Raw genomic sequence first — 25,591 nt, 5'->3', positions numbered from 1 at the left:
TGTGATGATTTGACTAATGCTTGGGCAGTTCAACTGTAGGTTCCTTTAGAATGAAAGTTATGGGTTACGTTTGCCAATTCTAAAGTCTTGTGCAAAACACATCGCAGATAAAACAAAATTGTGTGAATTTTTTAGAATAAAATATGTTGAGATTGAATTTGGCCTGAGACATTCTGAAAATATGCAGAGTTTATGTAGGTTTCTGAAGACTACTTCACAGCTGCAGAAGATTCACTCCTGGAGTGTATGATAAATTCAGTGCCATTTATTTTAACATTTGATGTACTAATCACACATTACCTTGCTAAATGAGTTTTAAAATTGCATAATAACGAGTAGGAATGCAACACTGACAATGATGTGAAACTTTAGGAAGTAGGTACTTGTCACATTGGGAAATTATGGAAACCCTGATTCTCATCCAGTTTCAGAAACTGAATTAAACAGTGACTGCCCAATCTAAATGAAACTTGGGATGATACTAATTTATCATACAAAGTAACATGGGGTTAAAATGAATCAACTTCCACAACGGGTGTGTAAAAGAAAGGTTAATAGCATTGGAAGGCAGTCAGCAAACACATCATCAATAATTCTTAACCAATCAGAATCAAGCATCCTTGTTTCAAGTTCAAACAGTTCTTGGCAGTTAACTGTCAGTCACCATCAAACCGGTGCATTCTCCATGGCAATGCCTGTACCAATCAGAGTCCTGTTGCCAACCAATCAGCACTTTTTCTCATATAGTCATATAGTATAAATTTGTTGACTTCCCCTGACATTTTATACCTGTGAATGTCTTGAGTACAAAATGAAAAGCTTTAACAAATATTGTTCCCTCAATACTGAAGTTCTGTACTGTCAAACAGCGAGGGGTAGAACAGTGGTTGCCTCACAGTGCCATGGACCCGGGTTCGATTCCAGCTTTGGGTGACTGTGGAGTTTGCAAGTTCTCCTTGTGTCTGTGTGGGTTTCCTCCAGGTACTCCGGCCCCCAGAGACGTACATTAGGTAAATTGGCCGTGTAAGTTGCCCCTTAATATCTCCAGAACAGCTTTTTCCCTGCTGACTTTTGAATAGACTTACCTTGCATCAAATTGATCTTTCTCTACACCCTAGCTATGACTGTAACATTGCATTCTGCACTCTCTTGTTTCCTTCTCTATGAACGGTATGCTTTGCCTGTATAGTGTGTAAAAAACACACTATATGTTAATATATGTGACAATAATAAATCAAATCAAAGAAAGATGTGAAGGTTAGGTGGATTGGCCACGGTCAATGCGCGGGGTCACGGGCATAGAGTGGGGAGTGGACCTAGGTAGAGTGCACTTTTGGAGGGTCAGTGCAAACCCAGTGGGCCAGGTGGCCTCCTCCTGCACTGTAGGGATTCTGTGTAAATGCAAACTATTGATATTTCTTTTTCGAAGATTAGAATAAACATTGGTTGTTTTTCCCCCGCTGAAGCAATGATCCAAGAGATCCAGCTGAACGAAGTCACTAAACTGCACTTCATGAAAAATAAAGTTAAATCAGTTTTGTATTGGTCCAGGGCACTCTCATGATCCTAGCTTTCCATTTGTGTATTAATTCAGCTTCTTATCTCAGTCGGTAGCCTTGTACCTGTGGGTCAGAGGATATGGATTCAAGCAGTAGATTTGAACAGATAAACTTGGATGATGCTTCACTGCAGTACTGAGGAAGTGCTGCATTGTTGACGGGGATTTAGTTTGGAAGAAATATGAACCCAAGGCCCTGACAACTTGCTCAAGCAGACCTAAAAATGCCAGGCAGCATTTGAAGAAAGAAGGAAGAATTCTGCCGGTGCTCTGGTCAGATTATTTGGTCACCACTCCCTTGCTTTTTGTGGCCTTGTTGTGTGCAAATTGGCCACGGCATTCCAAAGAATCCCTACAGTGCAGAAGGAGGCCTCTCGGCCCATCGAGCCTGCACCGACAGCCCTATCCAAGCCTTATTCCTGTAACTCCACCTATTTACCCTTCTAATCCCCCTGACACTAAGGGTCAATTTAGCATGGCCAATCAACCCAACCTGCACATCCTTAGAGTGTGGGAGGAAATACACGCAGACATGGGGAGAATATGCAAACAACATACAGACATTAACCTGAGGCCAGAATTGAACCCAGGTCTCTGGTGCTGTGAGGCAGCAAAGCTTTTGGCCTGCATATTAAGATTAATTAAACCCAAAAGTGATCCATTGATTTAAATTTTTTCTTGCATTTTACAGACATGACCAGGCATTTTATAAATGTAAACATTTCCTTCATTTGGTTCAGCCAATAACACCAGTTCAGCACTGACTAAGGATAATTCTCAACTTGACTGCCAGGGCAGTGATCTGGCAGGGCAGTGATCTGGCAGGGCAGTGATCTGGCAGGGCAGTGATCTGGCAGGACAGTGATCTGGCAGGACAGTGATCTGGCAGGGCAGTGATCTGGCAGGACAGTGATCTGGCAGGACAGTGATCTGCAAGGGCAGTGATCTGGCAGGACAGTGATCTGGCAGGACAGTGATCTGCCAGGGCAGTGATCTGGCAGGGCAGTGATCTGGCAGGGCAGTGATCTGGCAGGGCAGTGATCTGGCAGACAGTGATCTGGCAGGGCAGTGATCTGGCAGACAGTGATCTGGCAGGACAGTGATCTGGCAGGACAGTGATCTGCAAGGGCAGTGATCTGGCAGGACAGTGATCGGGCAGGACAGTGATCTGCAAGGGCAGTGATCTGGCAGGGCAGTGATCTGGCAGGGCAGTGATCTGGCAGGGCAGTGATCTGGCAGACAGTGATCTGGCAGGACAGTGATCTGGCAGGACAGTGATCTGGCAGACAGTGATCTGGCAGGACAGTGATCTGGCAGGACAGTGATCTGGCAGACAGTGATCTGGCAGGGCAGTGATCTGGCAGGACAGTGATCTGGCAGACAGTGATCTGGCAGGGCAGTGATCTGGCAGGACAGTGATCTGGCAGGACAGTGATCTGGCAGGACAGTGATCTGGCAGACAGTGATCTGGCAGGGCAGTGATCTGGCAGGGCAGTGATCTGGCAGGACAGTGATCTGGCAGGGCAGTGATCTGGCAGGACAGTGATCTGGCAGGACAGTGATCTGGCAGGACAGTGATCTGGCAGGACAGTGATCTGGCAGGACAGTGATCTGGCAGGGCAGTGATCTGGCAGGGCAGTGATCTGGCAGGGCAGTGATCTGCAAGGGCAGTGATGTGGCAGGGCAGTGATCTGCAAGGACAGTGATCTGGCAGGGCAGTGATCTGCAAGGACAGTGATCTGGCAGGGCAGTGATCTGGCAGGGCAGTGATCTGCAAGGGCAGTGATCTGGCAGGGCAGTGATCTGGCAGGGCAGTGATCTGCAAGGACAGTGATCTGGCAGGGCAGTGATCTGGCAGGGCAGTGATCTGGCAGGACAGATGATTCAGCCGTCTTAGAACTAGAATGACTTTCATCGGATTACAATGAAAGGGCCAGGTGGTCCAAGGGGCAGGTGGTCCACCCTGCCACACAGGGGGAAAAGTCAAAGATCAGCCTTTTTAAGTGGCATTATGGAAAGGAGACAACCAACAGTAAAAGTGGAGGAGTTAGATTGTCTTAGTCTTCCATCTTTTTAAATGGTAGTGAAATCTTTGAAATGTGCAAATGGGGTGGCACAGTGGTCAGCACTGCTGCCTCACAGCGCCAGGGACCCGGGTTCGATTCCCAGCTTGGGTCACTGCCTGTGTGGGGTTTGCACATTCTCCCCATGTCTGTATGGTTCCCTCCGGGTGCTCCCATTTCCTCCCACAGTCCAAAAGATGTGCTGGTTAGGTGCATTGGCCATACTAAAATCTTCCTCATTGTACCCAAACTGGCACCAATGATTTTCATAGTAACGTCATTGCATTGTTAATGTAAGCCTACTTGTGACGCTAATAAATAAACTTAACTTATGATTGTACAAATGTGCACAGACAAGGGACGTCTTAGAGAGACGTATAAGATAATGAAGGGGGTAGATAGGGTAGAGGTAGAGAGATTCTTCCCGCTTAGAAAAGATACCAGGTCTAGAGGACACAGCCTCAAGATAAGGGGGGAGGGGGGGAGGGGGGAGCGCAGTTTAGATCAGAGTTGAGGAGGAACTTCTTCACTCAAAGGAGGTTTCACGCAGAGGAGGTTTACTAGGCTGATACCGGAGTTGAGGGGGTTGAGCTACGAGGAGAGGCTGAATAAACTGGGCTTGTACTCGTTAGAGTTTAGAAGAATGAGGGGAGATCTCATTGAGACATATAAGATGATGAATGGGATGGATAGGATAGAGGTGGAGAGACTCTTCCCGCTCAAAAAAGACAGTAGGACTAGGGGGCACAGCCTCAAGATAAAAGGGGGGGCGGTTTAGAACGGAGTTGAGGAGGAACTTCTTCACTCAAAGGGTGGTGAATCTCTGGAATTCTCTGCCCGTTGAAGTGGTGGAGGCTGCCTTGCTAAATATTTTTAAGACGCGGGTTGATGGGTTTTTGATAAGAGAGGGGATTAAGGGTTATGGGGAGAAAGCGGGAAAGTGGAACTGAGCAGCGACAGATCAGCCATGATCTTATTGAATGGCGGGGCAGGCTCGAAGGGCTAAATGGCCTACTCCTGCTCCTATTTCTTATGTTCTTATGTTCAAAGGGTGGTGAATCTCTGGAATTCTCTGCCTGTTGAAGTGATGGAGGCTACCTCGCTAAATATATTTAAGTCAAGGGTAGATAGGTTTTTGATAGACAGGGGAATTAAGGGTTATGGGGAGAAAGCGGGAAAGTGGAACTGATCCACTTCAGATCAGCCATGATCTTATTAAATGGCAGGGCAGGCTCGAAGGGCTAGATGGCCTACTCCTGCTCCTATTTCTTACGTTCTTAAGAACATAAGAACATAAGAAATAGGAGCAGGAGTAGGCCATCTAGCCCTTCGAGCCTGCCCCGCCATTCAATAAGATCATGGCTGATCTGTTGTGGCTCAGTTCCACTTTCCCGCCCTCTCCCCATAACCCTTAATCCCCTCTCTTATCAAGAACCCATCAACCCGCTTCTTAAAAATATTTAGCGAGGCAGCCTCCACCACTTCAACGGGCAGAGAATTCCAGAGATTCACCACCCTTTGAGTGAAGAAGTTCCTCCTCAACTCCGTTCTAAACCGCCTCCCCTTTATCTTGAGGCTGTGCCCCCTAGTCCTACTGTCTTTTTTGAGCGGGAAGAGTCTCTCCACCTCTATCCTATCCATCCCATTCATCATCTTATACGTCTCAATGAGATCTCCCCTCATTCTTCTAAACTCTAACGAGTACAAGCCTAGTTTATTCAGCCTCTCCTCATAGCTCAATCCCCTCAACTCCGGTATCAGCCTAGTAAACCTCCTCTGCACTCCCTCCAGGGCCAAAATACCCTTGCGCAGGTATGTAGAAATGTACAGGCAATTAGGCAGAGCTTTGGCCTTTTTGATCAAAACATAGCTTTAACTTCTGCTTAGTAACAGTGTATGCTTTTTAATTCCATTTTACATGTTGTAGAACATTTAAACACTGCAACAGTGCCACGGACAAAACCCAAACTAGATCCCATGATCATTTCTTACCCAGCAACATTGTACGATATCACTGGATAAAAGCAAATTACTGCGGATGCTGGAATCTGAAACCAAAAGAGAAAATGCTGGAAAATTTCAGCAGGTCTGGCAGCATCTGTAAGGAGAGAAAAGAGCTGATGTTTCGAGTCCACAGATAATTCAGCTTTGACAAAGGGTCATCTGAACTCACAACGCCAGCTCTTTTCTCTCCTGCCAGACCTACTGAGATTTTCCAGCGTTTTCTCTTTTGGTTGTACGAAATCACGGTTAGTTTACTTACATTCCACACAGAAAGGCTGACCCTGCTCCGCGAAAACTGGCATGTGTAATGGTGCAACTGGAAAAGGCAATAAATCAAACACTACTGTGGAGCACACGGAAGAACACAGTCTGGAATGCATCCCAAAGCGGTGAAATATTTTGAGATTGAGCCCAGTCCCATAAACCAGCCGAGCTGCCCCGTCAACTCTTGTGGCACCTTTTCAACCACTCATTGTATGGCTGCCTAGTGATCCCCTCCAGAGCCTTTCAATGCTGCTACTTCCCTTCCTTTCCCATGGGCAGCAGCAAGCGTCTGCTCCGCTAAGACAACTTCACTGGCCGCAGTTCAGCTGATGCGAGCTCTCTTTCACTTGATTCTTTTTTTGACTCTTATTACTGACCAATATATGCAGTAAGAAGTCTCACAACACCAGGTTAAAGTCCAACAGGTTTATTTAGCACTCGCTTTCGGAGTCTCAAGCTCCTTCACCAGGTGATATGTAGCCAGGAAATGCAAGAGAATTTTTTTTGTGTAAGACTCGCACCATATTAAGGCATTATCTATCAATACAACCAGTATGTCTTGATTTTGATTTGATTTATTATTGTCACATGTATTAACATACAGTGAAAAGTATTGTCGGTTGCGTGCTATACAGACAAAATGTACCATTCATAGAAAAGGAAACAAGAGGGTGCAGAATGTAGAGTTGCAGTTATAGCTAGGGTGTAAAGAAAGATCAGCTTAATGCAAGGCAAGTCCATTCAAAAGCCTGATGGCAGCAGGGAAGAAGCTGTTCTTGAGTCGGTTGGTGCATGTCCTCAGAATTTTGTATCTTTTTCCTGACGGAAGAAGGTGGAAGAGGGAATGCCTGGAGTGTGTGGGATCTGTAATTACATTGGCTGCTTTTCTGAGGCAGCAGGAAATGTCGACAGAGCCTGCTTGATTTCTGCGAATACCAAGCTTTGTTGAGACAGAACCTTGGGGGAAATCACATGAATCAACTCCTCGGTAACTACACGTTCTGTTCCCTTTAAACCCTGCCACCCCAAAAACTCCCCATAGGTTTACTAGCTTGCCTCCAGCAGGGGTCTGGATTTGGAAGGGAAGATCGCACATGTTGGGGGTACAGAAGATTGTCAATATTACTCTCATTGTGTACCACAGCCTGGGGAGGTGTCTTCTGTTTTAGATTTTTCGTGAGTTTTGATTAACCACTGGGCTGGAACTTTCCGGTCATTCATGCCAGCGGGATTCTCTGGTCCCGCTGCAGTGAACAGAGATTTGACTGAATGCCAAATTCTCCGTCCTCTCTTGCAACAGCAGTGGGGCTGTGAATGGCCAGAAAATTCTGGCCATCATTCGTGGCATATTAAATATAGTTCATTGAGTAGTCTTAGCTACCTGATAATAAATCTACCTTCTACTCAAGTCAGTAGCAGCCACCGAGTTACAAACCATTTGCAGAAAGATTCAAGCTCACAACAGTCCTAAATTGCTCATTAAAGCAGAGAGTTTGGGTACAGGTACAGGCTGAGTACATTCAAACACACTAACTCGTGAGTTAACAGTTGTGCAGTAATGAAGTCTCATGAATGATCTCAAGTTTAGCAGACAACATGTCCTTTCATCACGGAAACATTTTATGTACATTTTTCTCACCAGCGTGGTTTCACTGGCCAGTTCGACATGGGGTGAAAATTCTGGATATCAGCAAGTTTAACCATGGCAAATGGAGTATTGGGAGAGCAGTAAAAACAAACCTTGGTCCCCTCCTGTAGCACGTTTGGTGAGAGGGTGGGGGGGATGGGGGGAGGCCTTTAAATGGCCAGGAGAATGGCGAATGGAGACATTGCTGTTTCCTGCTTCTCCTCTAATGAAGTCAGTGGTGGGAAGGAATGCTGGCAGCCCCAATTAAAGCCCCTCTAAGGGCCTCATGTCACCAATTCTGGTATTTAAATGTGGCAACTGGGAAATTTAACATATAGGAAGCCCAAAAAATAAAACCCTTGGAAAGGGACCCTGCCTCGGAGAGCTGTTGGCTGCTCAGATTGGCCGTCAGCTCCCAGCCCCTCCAGCTACAGTGCCTCAGTGGCCGGAACACACACAGCAGTGCCACACCTGAGCTTAAGTCCTGGGACTCAGGTAAATATCTAGGGACCCGGGGACAGGCAGAGTGAGGAACACCCTGGAAGGTTGGGTATGGGGTGGTCTTGATGTTGGAACGTCGGTCAGAGAAGGGAGAGTGGACCGGAGCTCTCAGATCTCTGAGCGGAGGGTGTCCCGAATCTGAAGGAGGCTTTAGATTGAGGCAAACCATTCACCTCCAGCCCCTGCTTGAGTTCGATGAGGAAGACTCTTTCAGTTTGGCACCATGATCCATCTGGTATCCTCCAGCCAAAAATTGAGGCAGGACGGGGAAAGGTCATTAATTGGGGCACGAATGGAGTTCTGGTCTGAGGTCCTGCCCGAGCCAGCATAATATTGGGTCAGGATGGGCATGATCCCAGAGGGAATCCCATCCATGCAATTTTACACTCCTCTTCCCCAGTCTTGGAACCCACTGGGGGATGGCGGGGAGGGGGTGGGCTTGATAACATTGGATCTGTTGTAATGTGACCAATGCTAATAAGCTGTAAGGGTCAGCTGACCCAGTAAACCATGTAACCAATGACAGAATGATGTGATGATCAGTATAAATGAGAACCTGTTGGGAATTGTTAAATTGCTTGGAATGGGCCAGGGTGAGGCCTCAAGTTTGGAGTAATGAAGTTTCTTTATTAAACCTTTTGTCTTTGATTTATAAGGCGAAGTAAGTTTTGTTTTTTTTACACTGGGAGAGTTCCTTCTGGATCAACAGTGGGAGCATAGAATTCTGGCAGGGGGTGGTTTGGAGTTTTGTGTGCTCTTTCCAATGCCTTGACTTTGTGTCCCCTACAAAGCCTCCCAATTGTGTTTGATGCCTTTCCAGGTTACACATTCTCCATTTTGATTAGTTACAAGCCAGGAGCTCCCATGAGTCTGTGGGGATGACTGATTTTTTAACGGCTAATTCCCTAAATCCGCTATCCTCCTGTCAATACTGAGTTCTGAGCAGAGCAGTTGCCACGGGAGTCTGGAGTCAGGCGTTCAAACGACATGTCCCGCCGAGCGGAGCTGGTTTTGAGTGATTCGTACCTTGGTGCTGGGCATGTTGGCTTGGGTGCGGACACAGCTGTTGGTCCGCCTCTCTTCCCACCAGATCTGAGTCCCAGTGCACTATAATATAAACCATGTAGGACCACCATGTCATCCAGCCAGATTCCCACAACTAGCCTTTCAACATTTGCAGGGACTCTGGAAACCAGAGCAGCTAAAAGACAATGATTTCAAATGGTTTATGGTGAACTTAACTCGCCTACACCGTGTTAGGTGTGGGCCTGCTCTTCTCAGAGTATACTGAAAAGTCGAATGAATCTGTTTTGGCTGGTGTTGTGAGGAATACATTTATCTCACCTCCCCCTCTTTGATCCAATTATGATCCCTAATCATTTGCTTTAATATTCCACACGTTAATACCGTCAGTCTGTTGCCTGATGCTGGCATCAGCTGAAGTGAATGGAGGGCCCACAATCTTAAGCATTTAAATATCTGATTTCACTTGCGAATGACATAGTGATAACATCTCCATTTGATTGTTGGCACAGCTTTGCATTATGTAATCCAAAGCATGAAGTGTGATGCCAAATGCTGGAAGTTAAGATCATTTGCAGTATACAGTGTGGAAGCCGTAAGCAATGTGAATACATGAGCTGTATCGTGCTGCCGTTGTACAGTAAACTGAAAGCTTTCTGGAACATGCTGTGGAAATGCCAGTAATCTGAAATAAGGAGCATTCTTATTCTTGACTGGGCTGTCATTTCTTTGAAGTTCCCAAACAGGATCGTAAGAGGGAGCATTAAGTTTAAGTTTTAAGTTTATTTATTAGTGTCACAAGTAGGCTTACCTCGACACTGCAATGAAGTTATTGTGAAAGTTCCCTAGTCGCCACACTCCGGTGCCTGTTCAGGTACACTGAGGGAGAATTTAGCATGGCACCCAATCAGCACGTCGTTTGGACTGTGGGAGGAAATTAGAGCACCCGGAGGAAACCCTTGCAGACATGGGGAGAATGTGCAAACTCCACACAGACAGTGACCCAAAGCGGGAATCGAATCCGGGTCCTTGGTGCTGTGAGGCAACAGTGCTACCGTGCCACCCCATTTCATTATTAGTGAAATAATGGATGCTGTTTTAACTTTTAGACTGCAAAAAAAACCCTGAAGTTTTTAAAATACCCATTGTAGGGGGGAAATGACCTCATGGCAAACATTACGCTGGAAACTTGAATTTCCCTGTCATTTTTTTATTGATTCGTGGGACATGGGTGTCACTGGCTAGACCAGCATTTATTGCCCATCCCTAGTTGCCCTTGAGAAGGTGGTGGTGAGCCGCCTTCTTGCAGTCCACATGCTATGGGTTGACCCACAATACCATTAGGGAGGGAATTCCAGGATTTTGATCCAGATGTTAGTAAGGAGGACTTTGCAGGGTTGCTTGTTTTGCCGCTGTCTTTCCCGTTGGCGAGGTCGATGCCAGGTGGTCCATTAGCTACTCATTTGATCTGATTTATTATTGTCAGATGTACTGGGATACAGTGAAAAGTAAAAGTACAGGCAAAGCATACCATTCATAGAGAACATAGGGAGAAGGAAAGGAGAGGGGGGCAGAATATAGTATTGCAGTTACAGATAGGGTGAAGAGAAAGATCAGCTTAATATATGGTAGGTCCATATGGTGGGGGTGGGGTGGGGGGGAGGTCAGCCTGCCGGGGCAGGGTGGAAGGCAGGGGTATCGGGGCTGCAGGGAGGTGGAGAGGGTTTGGGACTGCGAAGGGAGAGCAGAAGATTGAGGCTGGCCCGGACACGCCAGGGACCAGCAGTCAGGACCATGGGGGGTGGTGTGAGGGGCAGTGATGTGGAGTTGTTGGGTTGGCCAGCGATCAGGAGACTGGCAGTGTGGGGTCACTGTGCATTCGCCAATCTGGGGCTGTGACAGATCAGCGCATGTACAATGGCCCACACAGCACTATGCTGTCAGCCTCTCCAGTGGGAATAGGCCCTACCCACTGATTATTCACACTAGTGCACTCTGCGGTGCACAGAGTGTGGGAGATTCATATTGAAAATCCTGCTGAAAATAATCAGCGGGATTTACTACAGTTTTTAACGCAAGTTCAACACAGAATTTTTTTTGGGAGAATCCCATCCCATCCCATTCTGGTGTGTCGCTGCAGACTCGATGGACCAAAGGGCCATTCTACACTGTACGATTCTATGATTCAGATATATTTGTATACGTGGCTGCACAAATGCTCATTCAGCTCTACAGGTCTTCTGGCCAAACCATTTCTGGAAAGCCTGCTCCATATAAACACAGGCTTTTTACTTACGAATAATGTTTACCTGAGTCCAAAAAACACTTAGTCAGTTGGTAGCTGTTCCCGCTACTGCGCGTCTCACTGAACTATCCCATCTAATTAGGTCAACTCAACATCTCATTACTCAATGGCATTTACCAAACATCCAATATAGATGACGTGCAACTTAAGTTTCTAATTTCCTGTTGTTATAATACAGATATTTGAAATAAATGTTATTCAACAGTATGGTTGATAGAGGATTGGGGAGTTATAAACTCAGCAATGTGCCTTGGAGTTTAGAACCATTTATTCTCAAAGTGTGAGATTGGAAAGGATAGGCTATTCTTAAACAAAAGATCGTATCCCGATTAAGCAGGACTTGACCAGATCCAAAGGTTACACTGCAGTTTCTTACCCATTAAACCTTCTGTTTTTGTTATGCTAACCAGATGAAGTTTATTCCGTTGCGTTCCAACAGTGCTCAAGCAGTTGAACAGGGGTCGCATTCTCTCTCATGCATGAGCGATTTAGGACATTGGTGACACTTGGCTCTGAGGTCAGGAAAGGGCACCAGGCCTTAAGGTCAGGGTAGGAGCAGTCATGTGAGATTTGCTGACAGAACCCGATGCTGACTGTGCAACTTGAAGCCAGGCTCATGTCGTGTTTCATTCCAAATCAGATTACAGGCTGCTCAGGCACTAAATTAAATAAATAAAAGTTAAAATTATGGAGACAGTTTCCCTTTTGTTCTTCTGTGCGGGGATTTAATTGAGTAATAATTTGCCCTAAAGAGCAGTAGGTGATGTCTGATGGGAAGAAAGGCTTAGAAAATTGAACCTCCGATCAAGGAATTTGATGGTTCTTTCGACAGCACGCGTGAGGGTTGAAGATAATGGAACATATTGTTGTCTAACCATTCCGTGCATTATATTGAATTCTTTCCGTGTCATATGATTGTGAACATCAATGTTCTCTGCATTGAAACTCTGCCACTTACAACACTGCTTCATCTGATTAAACGGGGTGAGCTGATTCTGATTTGTTCACTATATATTTGGTCTATTTCTCAAACATCTGAATTACCACAAAATATGACACTGTGGTGGTTCCGTCTTATGGGGCTGGCAGCCCAACTTACACTGACAGCTCTGAACCACCCTCTAGCTGTGGAAAATGCAATGCTGAGCCCTGCCACCCAGCCTATAATCAAATGCTAATTCAATCTTGCTACCAAACAGCAGCAAGTTAAATTTGCAAGTTTGGTGGCAGTGAGAAGATTAACAATTTAAATAACAAAACATTGGGAATGTTTTGAAACTGGCTTGGATTTGTAATAGGCTACATACTTCCAATAATCTGATAACCTCTGCTTAATTTTGATTGGAGTTTTTTTAAATTCATTTGGGAGACATGGGCATCGCTGGCTGGCCAGCATTAATTGCCCTTCCCCTAGTTGCCCTTGAGAAGGTGGTGGTGAGCTTCTTAAATCGCTGCAGTCTACATGCTGTGCACAATGCCATTAAGGAGGAAATTCCAGGATTTTGACCCAGTGACTGTGAAGAAATAACAATAAATTCCCAAGTCAGGATGGTGAGTGGCTTGGAGAGGAACTTGCAGTGATGCTGTTCCCATGTACCTGCTGCCCTTGTCCTTCTAGATGGAAGTAGTTGTGGGTTTGGAAGATGCTATCTGAGGATCTTTGGTGAATTGCTGCAGTGCATCTTGTAGACAGTACACACTGCTGCTACTGAGCATTGGTCTTGGCGGGAGTGGATATTTGTGGACCCGGTGCCAATCAAACTGGCTGCTTTGTCCTGGATGGTGTCAAGCTTCTTGAGTTTTGCTGGAGCTGCACCCATCCAGGCAAGTGGGGAGTACTCCATCATACTCTTGATTTGTGCCTTACAGATGTTGCACAACCTTTAAGGAGTCGCGAGGTGAGTTACTCACAGCAGTATTCCTTGTTTTTGGCCTGCTCTTGCAGGTTTATATGGTGAGTTGCACTGTACACACTGTGCCAGCCTAGTTGGGGATCTCGGGGTATACAAATACACCAATCACTAAAGGCCCCACTACAGGTTAGCAAGGCCAAGCACCAGGATTTACTGCTGGAGGGATCAACTTGAACAGGAGGAAAGTTTTGCTCAACCGTATATGGAACATTGGTTAGACTGCACTCAGTACTACCTGCAGTTCTGGTAGCCATACTAAGAAATGGGTGGAGTGGTGTTAGAGCGAGTGCAGAGAATTTTTACAAGGAAGGTATAAGAAACACATGGGTTTACATATCAGAAAAGGATCACTGTTTCAAAAGAAGCGGGGGGGGGGGGGGGGGGGGGTCACTCATTTAAGACAGAAATAAGGAGAATGTTTTTCTCCCAGAGGGGTGGTGAGTCTCTGGACTTCTCTTTCTCAAAAGCAGTGGAAGTAAATCTTTGAATATTCTGAAGGCAGAGCTCGATAAATTCTTAACAAGGGGTGAAAAGCCATTGGAGATTGGCAGGAATGTGGGGTTGAAGTTACAATCAGGTTGGCCATGATCTTATTGAATGGTGGAGCAGGCATGGTGGCACAGTGATTAACACTGCTGCCTCACAGCGCCAGCAACCTGGGTTCAATTCCTGCTTGGGTCACTGTCTGTGTGGAGTTTGCACGTTCTCCCGGTGTCTGCATGGATTTCCTCCAGGTGCTCAGGTTTCCACCCACAGTCCAAAGACGTGCAGATTAGGTTGGTTGGCCATGCTAAATTGCCCTTTAGTGAAAAGGTAAATAAGTAGGATTATGGGGATGGGGTTTGGTTGGTGCAGACTCGATGGGCCGAATGGCCTCTTTCTGCACTGTAAGAATTCTATGATTCAGGCTCGAAGTTCTGAGTGGCCTACTCATGTTCCTAACTCGTATGTTCGTAAAGATGTTTGAATGACGAACAGGTTGGGTCTTTCTTCCTTTGGAAAAAGAAGATTGATGGGTCACCCAGTAAGGTATTTAAAATGATGAAATGTTTTGAAGACAAAATAGTTTCAACTGTGGGAAAATCCATTGCTGGATACCATCCATACAAGATACTGTAGTCACCAAGAAATCCAACAGGGAATTCAGAAGAATCTCCTTTACCCAAAGAGTGGTGAGAATGTGGAACTCGCTGCTACAGTGAGTGGTTGAAGGGAATATTATAGATAAGCATATGAGAGAGAGTGGGGAGGGGCGGAGGATAGAAGATTAGATCTATAGATTTAAATGAGGAAAGACTAGAGGGTCCCCATAATCTCTGGCATGGATTGGCTGGGCCGAATGGCCTGCTTTTTGTGCCATATACCGTGCGTTTTATGTAGAAACATTGTATTGCCACAAAACTAACACAGCTGTGCATCAGCACAAAATGTGCGGCTGAGTATTTTTACAAATGAACTGATTATCTGGACCTGCTTCTGCAAGCATTAAATGAATTTTTGGAAAAGACAAGCTAATGTTATGTATGGTTACCTAAAATAGGAGCTCCTATCTCTGCCACTGTTAACTGAATTAGTACAACAGCGGATGTTTCTTTATCATAGAATTATGCAGAAGGATGCCATTTGACCCATTGAGCCTACGCCAACCCACAATCCCACGTATTTGCCCTGCTAATCCCCCTGACACTAAGGGGCAATTTAGCATAGCCAATCACCTAACCCGCACACCTTTGGACTGTGGGAGGAAACCCACACAGACATCGTGCGAACTCCACATGGTGACCCAAGGCCAGAATTGAATCTGGTTCCCTGATGCCGTGAGGCAGCAGTGCTAACCACTGTGCCACCGTTCTGCCCAATGGACCGGTATTTCTTATTATCCAAGAAAATTACAGAGGCATATGAGAGAGAACGGTTTGAAATTTGGTTTATTTTGAAGCAAAACATTTGGTGCATATTTCTGAAGTACAAGAGGATGTGGATTTCTCTGGGCTGCAGATCCATCAAGAACACCGTAGACGAGGGGATTTAAAATGCGGGCCTACAACACAGGCTTTCCTCCGCTGTATTCCCAGATGGTGTTTTTTGTTCCCACAGCAGTGATGGCTGGGTGGCGTGGGCCCCAGAGTAATGCCCGCAGACTGCAATGCCAGAAAGCAAAAGGGCCTTTCCCTCTCCCATTACCCGGTGATTGAGGTTTGCTTTACTGTTTTCTTACTCCTGTGTGATCACTGACATTTCCAATCTGTGTATTAACCTTGCGACGAAAGCGCTGAAAAAGCAGATGCGGATGAACAGGAGTTTTAACAAAATTACGAGCCAAATAGCAAACAGATGGAAAGTTGAAACGCAACATCAAAATAACAAGAGGTCACATTTCAGTTCCTTGACCTTACCTACCCAAATCTTGAAAAAAAAGAGAGGGTTTTTTTTTTCTGTTGCATTGGCTGCTATCCTGTGTGAGATGGTTCGGATTGAATCCAGATGAGATCACGCGGCTGTGGTTTCACTGCAGAGCAGCAAATCTCAGGTTCCACCGGCAACACTGAGGACCCTTCACAGGCTGTCAGTGTGAGGAAATGGTTACGGAGGATGAGCAAACAGGTCAGCTCTGACTTTCCTGATTATACTCTCTGACTGCACCACATCTGCACAGGAGATTGAAATTGTTTATGCTCCAAAACTACCGCGTGCGAGGTCCTTTTTTTACAACAGGTTTGCAGTAAAACCGTTAGTAGCAAATCACCGTGGTTACTTTCCTCTTGATCTATTGTCATTTTCTGCTTCAAAGAAAACTGCAACACACGCATCACGGTAATTTAATACTGCCCAGTGCATGAACTGCCTCAAGAGCAGAGGTGAGCGCAAGTGCTGAGAGAGCGTTTTTTTTTTGGGGGGGCATCACAATTAATCTGACCTTGAATTGAGTCTGTTCTGTCGGTGTGAAGGGGATTGAAATGTATGGAAAGTGGAGTCGCTGCCATCTGTTCTACACATTTTTCTCATTGTCTTTCAATATCCGCCAGTGTACTTCTGTGAAATGGGGCGGAGTGAGGGGGCGGAGGCGCGGGGGTGGTGTGGAGAAGGGAATCAATGGAAAATATACCTAATTCGCGGAAAGTGGAAAATTCCTCAGAGTTAATGTCCCAGCGGTCAATTAGAAACTTGATGCTGAGCGACTCGGAGTGGAAATTTATCTATGAACTGTTCGAAAGCAGCGGTGAATAGTCTAGTGGTAATCTAGTTTAATTAGTGATTCAGAGATTACCACATCAAGCTGGGTCTTGCTCAGTGAGGCCAAGTGGCCCTGTCACGATGCGTTTGTTCCAGCAACCGCCCTAGATAATGCTGAATACTGAAGACAGCTTTTCCTTTGTTTATCTCCAGGTCCTTCAGGACAGGCCTGAGCCTCCTGTGCGAGGAACTGAGGAACGAAGCAGAGCCCAAGAAGAAGAAGTGCAAGCTCCCTGGGAGGGAAAGCAAGGAACAGGAATATGGTGGCAGTAAGACTGGGTCAGAGGTCAGTATATCAATCTCGACGGTGCAGCCAACAAACCTGCCTAATGTTTGGACCTTTCTCATCTGGTGGCTCAGTTAATGAAGAGGAAGTTCAGTATGGTTGGAGCTGATAGGCTGATATTCCATCAACGTCATTCCCCGCTTGCTGCTGAATTGGCTGAAATCAGCTCATGACTGGCGATAGTAGTGCCACAATAAAGCTCTATATCCTCAGTTAGGGAGGGAGATTTTTCAGCCAGTGAATTCACACCTGCTCATTATCCCATGCCCGAGAGGAATATGTATCCGAACATGAAATGAAGATCAGATTGAGCTGGCTAATGATGTCTCCCTGCTTCCCCCTCCATGATTGTTATGTCTACCAATGGTCTTTGTCATGGTGTACACAATGTCACTTAGATCATGGAATCCCTGCAGTGCAGAAGGAGGTCATTTGGCCCATTGAGCCTGCACCAACATCAATCCCACCCAGGCCCTGTCGTAACCCCACACTGCTAACCCCCCCTGACAATAAGGGGCAATTTAGCATGGCCAATCCACTTAGCCCGCACATCTTTGGAAATGGTAGACAAAACCCAAAGGAAGAGGGACTCCATGTCTTAGAAAGAGACTTTGGAGCTGCTGGAGGTTGGGAAAGGCACTATTCAGAACAAAACTTTCTCTCTTTCGCAAGCTGGGTCTTGAAACAAAAGAGGGAAGGAGTTTTTTGTTCATTCAAGGGATGTGGCTGTTGCTGGCTAGGCAAGCATTTAATGCCCAGTCCGGGTGAAGTGCCCTTGCAAAGATGGTGGTGAGCCACTGCAGTCCCTCGGGTGTAGGTACACCCACCATGCAGTTAGGGAGGGAGTTCCAGAATTTTGGCCCAGGAAAAACTATTTTACTGTGACAGTAACTCCTGTTGAGCTTTTCAGAAAACTTATATTTATTGTGAAAGTTGAAGAACTAATGTTTCCTCATGCTTTGATGCAGTACACTGCGTTTTTAAAAAGATCTTGTTAATAAACCTGCAGTTTTAAAGATGTAATTTACCATTTGTGAGCTGTGGAAAATATACTGAGCAACGTGTGTCTGACTGGATTCACAGACAGGATAAACAATCGCTGTATTCAATATAAACTGACAAAAATTGTTGTGGCAACAACATGGTGCATCCAGTGGGAATAAATCAGGTGGATGAATGGACTCTTGTAAGGATCAAAACAAGTCAAAAGGCAGTAGTTCCCCCTCAGGCCAAAGATTGTCTTCTTTACCCCCTTCAAATCGGAGGTCCACATCCACCTCTACACCAACTAAACAAAACACTTCCTTAACATCATTGTCTGCTCAGTCCAGTCCCAAACGTGTCCTAAAGAGAACCTGTCTGTTGGGTTTAATCACCTCCTTGGCAAAGAAGAAAACACAGTAACAAGATTTGATGTAAATGTAATGTTGTGTTGCTGGATTCCATTTCAGTCTATCCTCCTCCAGGCACTAGGCCCTAAGAGAGTGTTGGCAGTCATGGACTTCCATTGGATTGGTCCATGATGGTGATTGACAAAATACTGCAGTTGTTTGCCATTACTTTCTGCAGTATGGCAGACCAGGAAACTCTCTCCTCTTCTCACCTACCACCAGGCACATTGGGAGTACTTACACACTGACCAATAACCTGTTTGGCCATATTATGTATATACTTACCATGACCATTCAGTCCTGGAGCAGGACCTGAACCTGAAGTCTGTGGCCCAGGAGTAGGGACACTACACTGCCCCACAAGATATCCTATCAGTTTATCTGACCTCACTTGACCCCAAATATTAAAAGGAAAATCACTAGCTGTTCATTCAGGAAAATACAGCTATGAGCAACAAAGTGATTCCCAGGCTATGCTGTATCAGTTATATTGAACCTCAAGTTCGCACCCAGCATTCAAATCTATTACATATTTTAAGTGGCATTGAAGGAAAACTTAACAGGAGATGAATTAAATGTGTCTGTTTTGCCATCTCTTTTTGAAGTGGATACGTTGTTAGATTGGAGTCCAATAATTTCATTATGAATTTTCATTATGAATGCCTCACACCTCTCTTTCCTCTCACCACTGGGAGATATTGCCATCTGCCTCTGGGCATTCACCTTTCAAACACACTTAGGCCAGAATTTTACCTCCTTGCCCGCCTCAGAATCAGGGCAGGCAAGGTTCGCAGAACGGCATTCTCCGTTAGCCTCGGGTGGGTGAGGTGGTAAAATTCCGGCATTAGTTTCTCTTATGACTTCCATCACATTTATATCAGAAAGTTATTTGCAAGATGTGCCATTGACAGGCAGGAAAAGGCTGACTGGTCCATCAAAGCTGCCCCAACTACAGTGCCTGGCACATCAAAACCAAACAGTTGAGTCTCTGATCACATCTGTTTCCTACCTCTCCCCCCCACCTTTGGGTTGGAAGCCCATCTCTGTGATTGCCTAGGAGAAGCAAAAAGACACAAAGGTTTCTTTCTGCCTGGATTATCTTTGCTTGGAGAGGGCACATTGTTCCTGTCTTCCTTTTCGTGAGTCCTTCTTCCTGTGTCACGTTTGATTTGATTGATTATTGTTGTATGTATTGGGAAAGCATTGTTTCTTGTGCACTTTACAGACAAAAAATAAACTGCCCATGGAGTACATAGGGCAGGAGGAAAGGAGAGGGTGCAAAATATAGAATTACAGTCATAGCTAGGGTGTAGAGAACAATCAGCTTAATGTATACAAGAGATTTAAAAAGAGCATTATTAGAGAGTTTAAAAGAATTAGAATTCAGTTTTAAGAGCTTAAATCAAGAGTGAAAGATAGAATTAGAGGGTACGCTGGGGACTGCTCGCAAGAAATCACCTTGTTCAGGCGCCATCTTTCTCAATGCAGATTTGATTTGATTTATTATTGTCACACATATTGGGACACAGTGAAAAGTACAATTTCTTGTGCGCTAAACAGACAAAACATACCGTATATACAGAAGGAAAGGAGAGGGTGCAGAACATAGTGTTACAGTAGAGTGTAGAGAAAGATCAACTTAACATGCAGTAAGTCCATTCAAAAGTCTGATAGGAGCAGGGAAAAAGCTGTTCTTGAGTCGGTTGGTGTGCGTCCTCAGATTTTTGTATCTTTTTCTCAGCGGAAGAAGATGGAAGGGGTGCGTGGGCTCCTTGATTATGCTGGCTGCTTTCCTGAGGCAATGGGAAGTATAGACAGAGGATGGGAGGCTGGTTTGCGTGATGGATTGGGCTTCGCTCATGATACTTTGTAGTTTTTTACAGTCTCGGACAGAGCAGGAGCCATACTAAGCTGTGATACAATCAGAAAGATGGATGGAGGAATGTGGAGAGATCTTTCTCATGCTATGTTCTGCATATCAGAACATTTATGTTTCCTTCGGGAAATATTTCAGACGCCTCACAGATTTGGGGTCCGTCAGGGAATAATAGCATGAGTGAGAAGCCCAGTGAGGGAATTCATTTGACAGCAGTATTTAGGCAGCGTAACATGGGGAACGTGTTTCTAACAAAATGTATTCAGCCCATTAACTTCCAATTTGGAGTGGAGTTGGTTAGTTTTCAGAGGTACGGTTGGCAAAATGAAACATTGGCCTGAGATAGACTTTGGTGTTGAAGTAATGAAATGGTTCTCAAAATAAATACTGGGAACTTACATCGATGTAAATAACTAGCAGCATATTTTAATCTCACTTCATATAACATGGATTTCTTTTAGATTAAACCAAGAGGAAAAAAGGACACCCCTCAAACCAGCCTCACATCGAAATTGGGGAAGTACAGTTCAAGGCCAAAGCAAAAAGTACTGGGGAAAGCTGCAAACAAACCGCACTCCACAGCCATCCTGAAATCAGCCAACACCAGTCCTTTCCGAGGGAAGGCAACGGCTCTGCCTGGCAAGATTCAGAAACAGCTGGGGAAAGCAAAGACTGCCTCAATCCCGCACAGCCAAGATAGAGCGAAACATATTACAGCAACCACTGAGAAGGGTACGTGCGCTGTTTGACCCTGCAGAACTACGGTTAGAGTTTCAGAAATGTAATGGTGTCCACGAGTGATCAAACTATGTTTGAAGTTTAGTTTATTCATTAATGTCACAAGTCGGCTTACATTAACACTGCAATGAAGTCACTATGAAAATCCCCTAGTCACCACACTCTGGTGCCTGTTCGGGTACACAGAGGGAGAATCTAGCATGGCCAAAACATCTAACCAGCATATCTTTCACACTGTGGGAGGAAACCGGAGCACCCAGAGGAAACCCCCGCAGACTCCGCACAGTCAGTGACCCAAGCCAGGAATCGAACCCGGGTCCCTGGCGCTGTGAGACAGCAGTGCTAACCACTGTGTCAGCGTGCTGTTTGAGTGCAATATCTGCAATCACTTCATGGCTTTTAAAAAAAAAATTAGAAGTCTGAAACAAATACAGAAACGTTAGCTATACACAACAGGCGGAGAGCAGTGGGCAGGTAAATAATTACAAGTATAAGCCTTCGTCGGAACTGGAGAAATGAATAGCATTTACATCAAAGCAGAACAAAGGAAAGTGTGAAAAAGTAGACGTTCTCCCTCCCTTGTACATATTTTTTAAAATTACGTTTATTGGGGTGGATCCCTTCCCCCCAATCATCCCCACCCTTGCGAACCGTTATTAACACTAAAGTAGGACAGGCTTAACACAAGTGCAATAATTAATTAATCTCTGGCCGATATACTGATGTTTTTAAATTGTTCGAATCACAAATTGCTTATAAAAGTCTTATCCCATACTTCCATGTTGGAGTAATTGTACGACTTTGAAACACACATTCTAGGGCAAACTTACAGATGACAGGAGCTTAATTTTAAATCTAGGTCACCTCTGCAAACAATCCTTTTTTTCTTTTAAGATGCTGAAGAACTTCAGTTACCTGGAATTGTCCTTTGGAAACTTAGAACTTTACCTGCCACAAGTCTGACTAGGGGGCACAGCCTCAAGATAAAGGGGGGGCGGTTTAGAACGGAGTTGAGGAGGAACTTCTTCACTCAAAGGGTGGTGAATCTCTGGAATTCTCTGCCCGTTGAAGTGGTGGAGGCTGCCTCGCTAAATATTTTTAAGACGCGGGTTGATGGGTTTTTGATAAGAGAGGGGATTAGGGGTTATGGGGAGAGGGCGGGAAAGTGGAACTGAGACACGACAGATCAGCCATGATCTTATTGAATGGCGGGGCAGGCTCGAAGGGCTGGATGGCCTACTCCTGCTCCTATTTCTTATGTTCTTATGTTCTTATGATAGGTTACTTAAAGATCATTTTTTTAAGGTGCATGTTTTTAAATTATTCAGTTTTATTCGGCAGTTGCCTGTGGCACTGCACATGTTGGGAGAGTCAGGTGATCTTCAGATGAAGCAGGATTGGAGGGCAGGGATCATGAATCAGAGTGTGCGGGTGGAATTTAATTCCCATTTTAAAAAAAAAATCCAGGCCGGAATTCTTTGGCAATTTGCGCTGGTGGGATTCACTGGTCCCATTGGCAGTGCGCCTTCATCTGTGGATTTCTCAGCAGCATTGGATGCCTTCAGTATGAAATTCCATCTATACCGGTGGGACCAGAGGATCCCCCTCCCCAGCCTACAGCACACCATCTCCCACTACTGAGAACCATATGGCTGGGAGACCAGAGAATCCTGCCCCATGTCTTGTTGTAGTGTTCAATTGTTCCTTGATTGATTATGAGAGTCTGGTAACTGATCACTGCTCACTGTGCTTGATTGGTTAAGCCAGGTGTAAAGAGAGCTGTGAGAAGATGTTAGGGCTGAGATGTGGAGGTATGCGCACATTGTGTGATTGGAAAGATATTTTAAAGCATTGTAAGTAAACCTGTTGCAGACCAGTCATTTCTGCAATGCTCTGATGAAAAAAAAATCGAAGTTTTGCTCCTAATTTTATACACCGTACTTTGATTTTCTATAATTATGGGTAGTTGGATAGAAAATCCAACATGTAGAGAAATATACTTGGCTGGAACAAGGCATGGAAGCGATATATGATAAAGGATGGCTGATGAGAGGATTTAACAATAGTGTGACAGGATTACACAGGCAGATTCCATTGTGAATTTATATTAAAAAATTTGGCAGAAAAGTCTGATGATGGTTAAGATGGGTATAGAGGGATATAGGCCAAATACGGGTAATGTGCTGTGACAACAGAAATTAAAAGATTTGTAGATAGCTTGTGTTTGTGTGCACTTTCTGTCTAATGTGATACTGGACTCAGGCAGGGGATGTGGTGGCCGAATGGAAGTGTCACAGGATGAGTAATCCAGAAACCCAGGGTAATCTTCTGGGGACCCAGGTCCAAATCCCACCATGGCAGATGGTGATATTTGAATCGGATAAAGCTGAAATTTGAAGGCGGATGATGACCATGAATGAAACTATTGTCGATTGTTGTAAAAACCCATCTGGTTCACTGATGTCCTTTAGGGAAGGAAGTCTGCCGTGCTTACTCGGCCTGGCTTACCTGTGACTCCAGACCCTAACTCTTAAGTGCCTTTGGAAATATCCAATTAGGGATGGGCAGTAAATGTTGGCTCAGTTGCTGATGCCCACATCATTAAAGGTGCCAACTTTCTTTTTGATTATAGCCTTGAAGATGGAATCGGGAGAAGAAGATGGTTTATCGAGTAGCAAAGCCACCTTGTCAAAAAGCAAAGCGGCTCAGAAAGCTAACTCTGTCATTAAAAAGAAACCTGGTATTCAACAAAAAAGAAGGACAGTTGGAGTCAAGGTGCAGAAAGCCAGCAATAAGAAGCAGAAACAGGAAGCTCAGACCATGGTGAATGAAAAGGAATGGATGTCCACGGAGAGCGATGGTTTCTCTTCAGATGCTGGTAAGATGCTTACGGACACAGAGCCTCATAGAACCATTTAGGAATGACAACATGCACCAGTCCAGTTGGCACAACCAATCTGTCTTGGTGTCCATCCTCTAAGGAAGTAGCAATCCCATGTGCCCATCTTGTCTACAGAATTCCTTATCACCCTTTTGTTCAACCACCCAAGCTGACATGGTCTCTACTCCACTCTGCTAGTGCATTGCACAGATTCGAATCCCTCTATATAAAAAGTTATTTCTGCTTTCTATCCTAAATCCCATATCTAATTTTAATATCTCTGTCCTCTCATTGTGCTGTGTTTCTGTCTACCGTACCCCATCCCTTCATACTGTTACATACTGTTATCCAACTACCCATTATCTTGCCTATTCTAATAAAAACAGACTCTATCCTTCAATTCTAAGTATATGCTTTTGAAATGAAAAGATAGCGTCAACAGTACTAATGTGACATGGATGGATTGATACCAGCCCCATGCACAGCACCTCAGTGTGTGCACAACACTGGTTTATCAATACTTAGCAGAATTCTATCATCGAATGTGCTTAAGTCCATAGTTCTTCAGAAGGTGAGGTGCAGATAACAGCTTGACAAGGGATTACTGAGGGAGAGGAACTATTAGTGGGTGTGGTAGTTAATTAATTTTGTTTTATTTATTTGCCGCAAGTAAGGCTTACATTAACACTGCAGTGAAGTTACTGTGAAACTTCCCTAGTCGTCACAGTCCGGTGCCTGTTCGGGTCAATGCACCTAACCCGCACCTCTTTCAGAATGTGGAGCATCTGAAGGAAACCCTTGCAGACACGGGGAGAATATGCAAACTCTGCACAGACAGTGGTCACTGGCACTCTTAAGCAGCAGTGCTAACCAGTGTGCTATCATGCCGCCCATAATCACATGGTCCTTTGTTTCTGGGACACTGAGCAACAGTGGCAGAGATCAACAATCTGAGTGACTGATTACTATTCTCTGGCCCGGCGGTTAAAAGTACAGGCTTTTGATCATCTGAAATCCATTATAACTGGGATCCTTGTCTCGTTTCACAAGTGGAAAATATGGAATCTTACTTTTGAAATCGCACATCCAAGGCAAGAGACCGCTCATCCAAAGAGTTTGTTAACTTGAAATTCCTGCTGAAGTGAACTCTGCATTTGTCAATAGGGGGATCATTGCAAAAGAAGATAATCAATTTTAGGGACAATTAACACCTTGAATTACCAATCTTATTGGCAGCTTGAGATGTGACCAAACTGGCTGTAGCATCGTGCAGGATTATGAACCTTTGCCCAGTAGTTTGTCTGCACATTGACCCATTTTCAAAACAAACCCTGCTGCACAAACATCACTTTCCACATTGCATTTTGTCCAAATAATTAAAGAACAATTGAATGGATATCTTGGCTAATTTGTTCTGTCCCCAACCCCCCCACCCCCTTTCTCTGGTCCAGATGTGAGCGAGGATGACAACAACTATAACAGTGCTGATGGCAGCGATGCCATTGCTGAACTGCCAATTAAAGACTCCAGCCTGGGGCTGTGCGCAGAATACTCGACAACACTCACTGCGGCTGACATTGGTCCCTCGCCTTCCTCCGTCGTGAAGCTGGAAGCCAATCAGAAAGCAAAGAAGAAAAAGGAAAGGCAAGGCCTTCTGGGTAAGTAGCAGATCATGTCCAAAACTGCAGGTCAGAGCCTGGAAATTCTGTGGTGGGTAACTCACCTTCTGACTCCCTTTAGCCTGTCCACCATCTACACAATGTAAGTTAGGAGTGTGATGTAACACTCTCCACCTGTCCGGGTGAGTGTGGCTCCAACAACACTCGAAAGCTCAACACCATCCAAGACAAAATAGCCTGCTTGATGGCACCCACCCACCATCTTAAACATTCACTTCCCCCATCCCCGATGCGCAGTGGCACTAGTG

The 25,591-nt window shown here is 45.1% G+C and overlaps 1 protein-coding gene across 4 annotated transcripts in view; it reads left to right on the top strand.

Annotated features, from left to right (window-relative positions):
* bahcc1b (BAH domain and coiled-coil containing 1b) overlaps positions 1 to 25,591 on the top strand; it is a 278,363-nt gene that overhangs the window by 190,960 nt on the left and 61,812 nt on the right. For all 4 annotated transcript variants that reach the window (XM_080209603.1, XM_080209605.1, XM_080209604.1 and 1 more), the window contains 4 exons: positions 16,646 to 16,778; positions 20,507 to 20,777; positions 23,416 to 23,661; positions 25,116 to 25,322. In XM_080209603.1, coding sequence (XP_080065729.1) covers positions 16,646 to 16,778; positions 20,507 to 20,777; positions 23,416 to 23,661; positions 25,116 to 25,322 — 857 coding nt within the window. The remainder of the gene's footprint in view (positions 1 to 16,645; positions 16,779 to 20,506; positions 20,778 to 23,415; positions 23,662 to 25,115; positions 25,323 to 25,591) is intronic.

Source organism: Carcharhinus amblyrhynchos, chromosome 21 (genome assembly GCF_965287045.1).
Source record: "Carcharhinus amblyrhynchos chromosome 21, sCarAmb.v2.hapA, whole genome shotgun sequence".
NCBI classification, from domain to species: domain Eukaryota; kingdom Metazoa; phylum Chordata; class Chondrichthyes; order Carcharhiniformes; family Carcharhinidae; genus Carcharhinus; species Carcharhinus amblyrhynchos.
The sequence above is the reverse complement of the archived record's forward strand: the minus strand, read 5'-3'. Positions and strand labels throughout refer to the sequence as shown.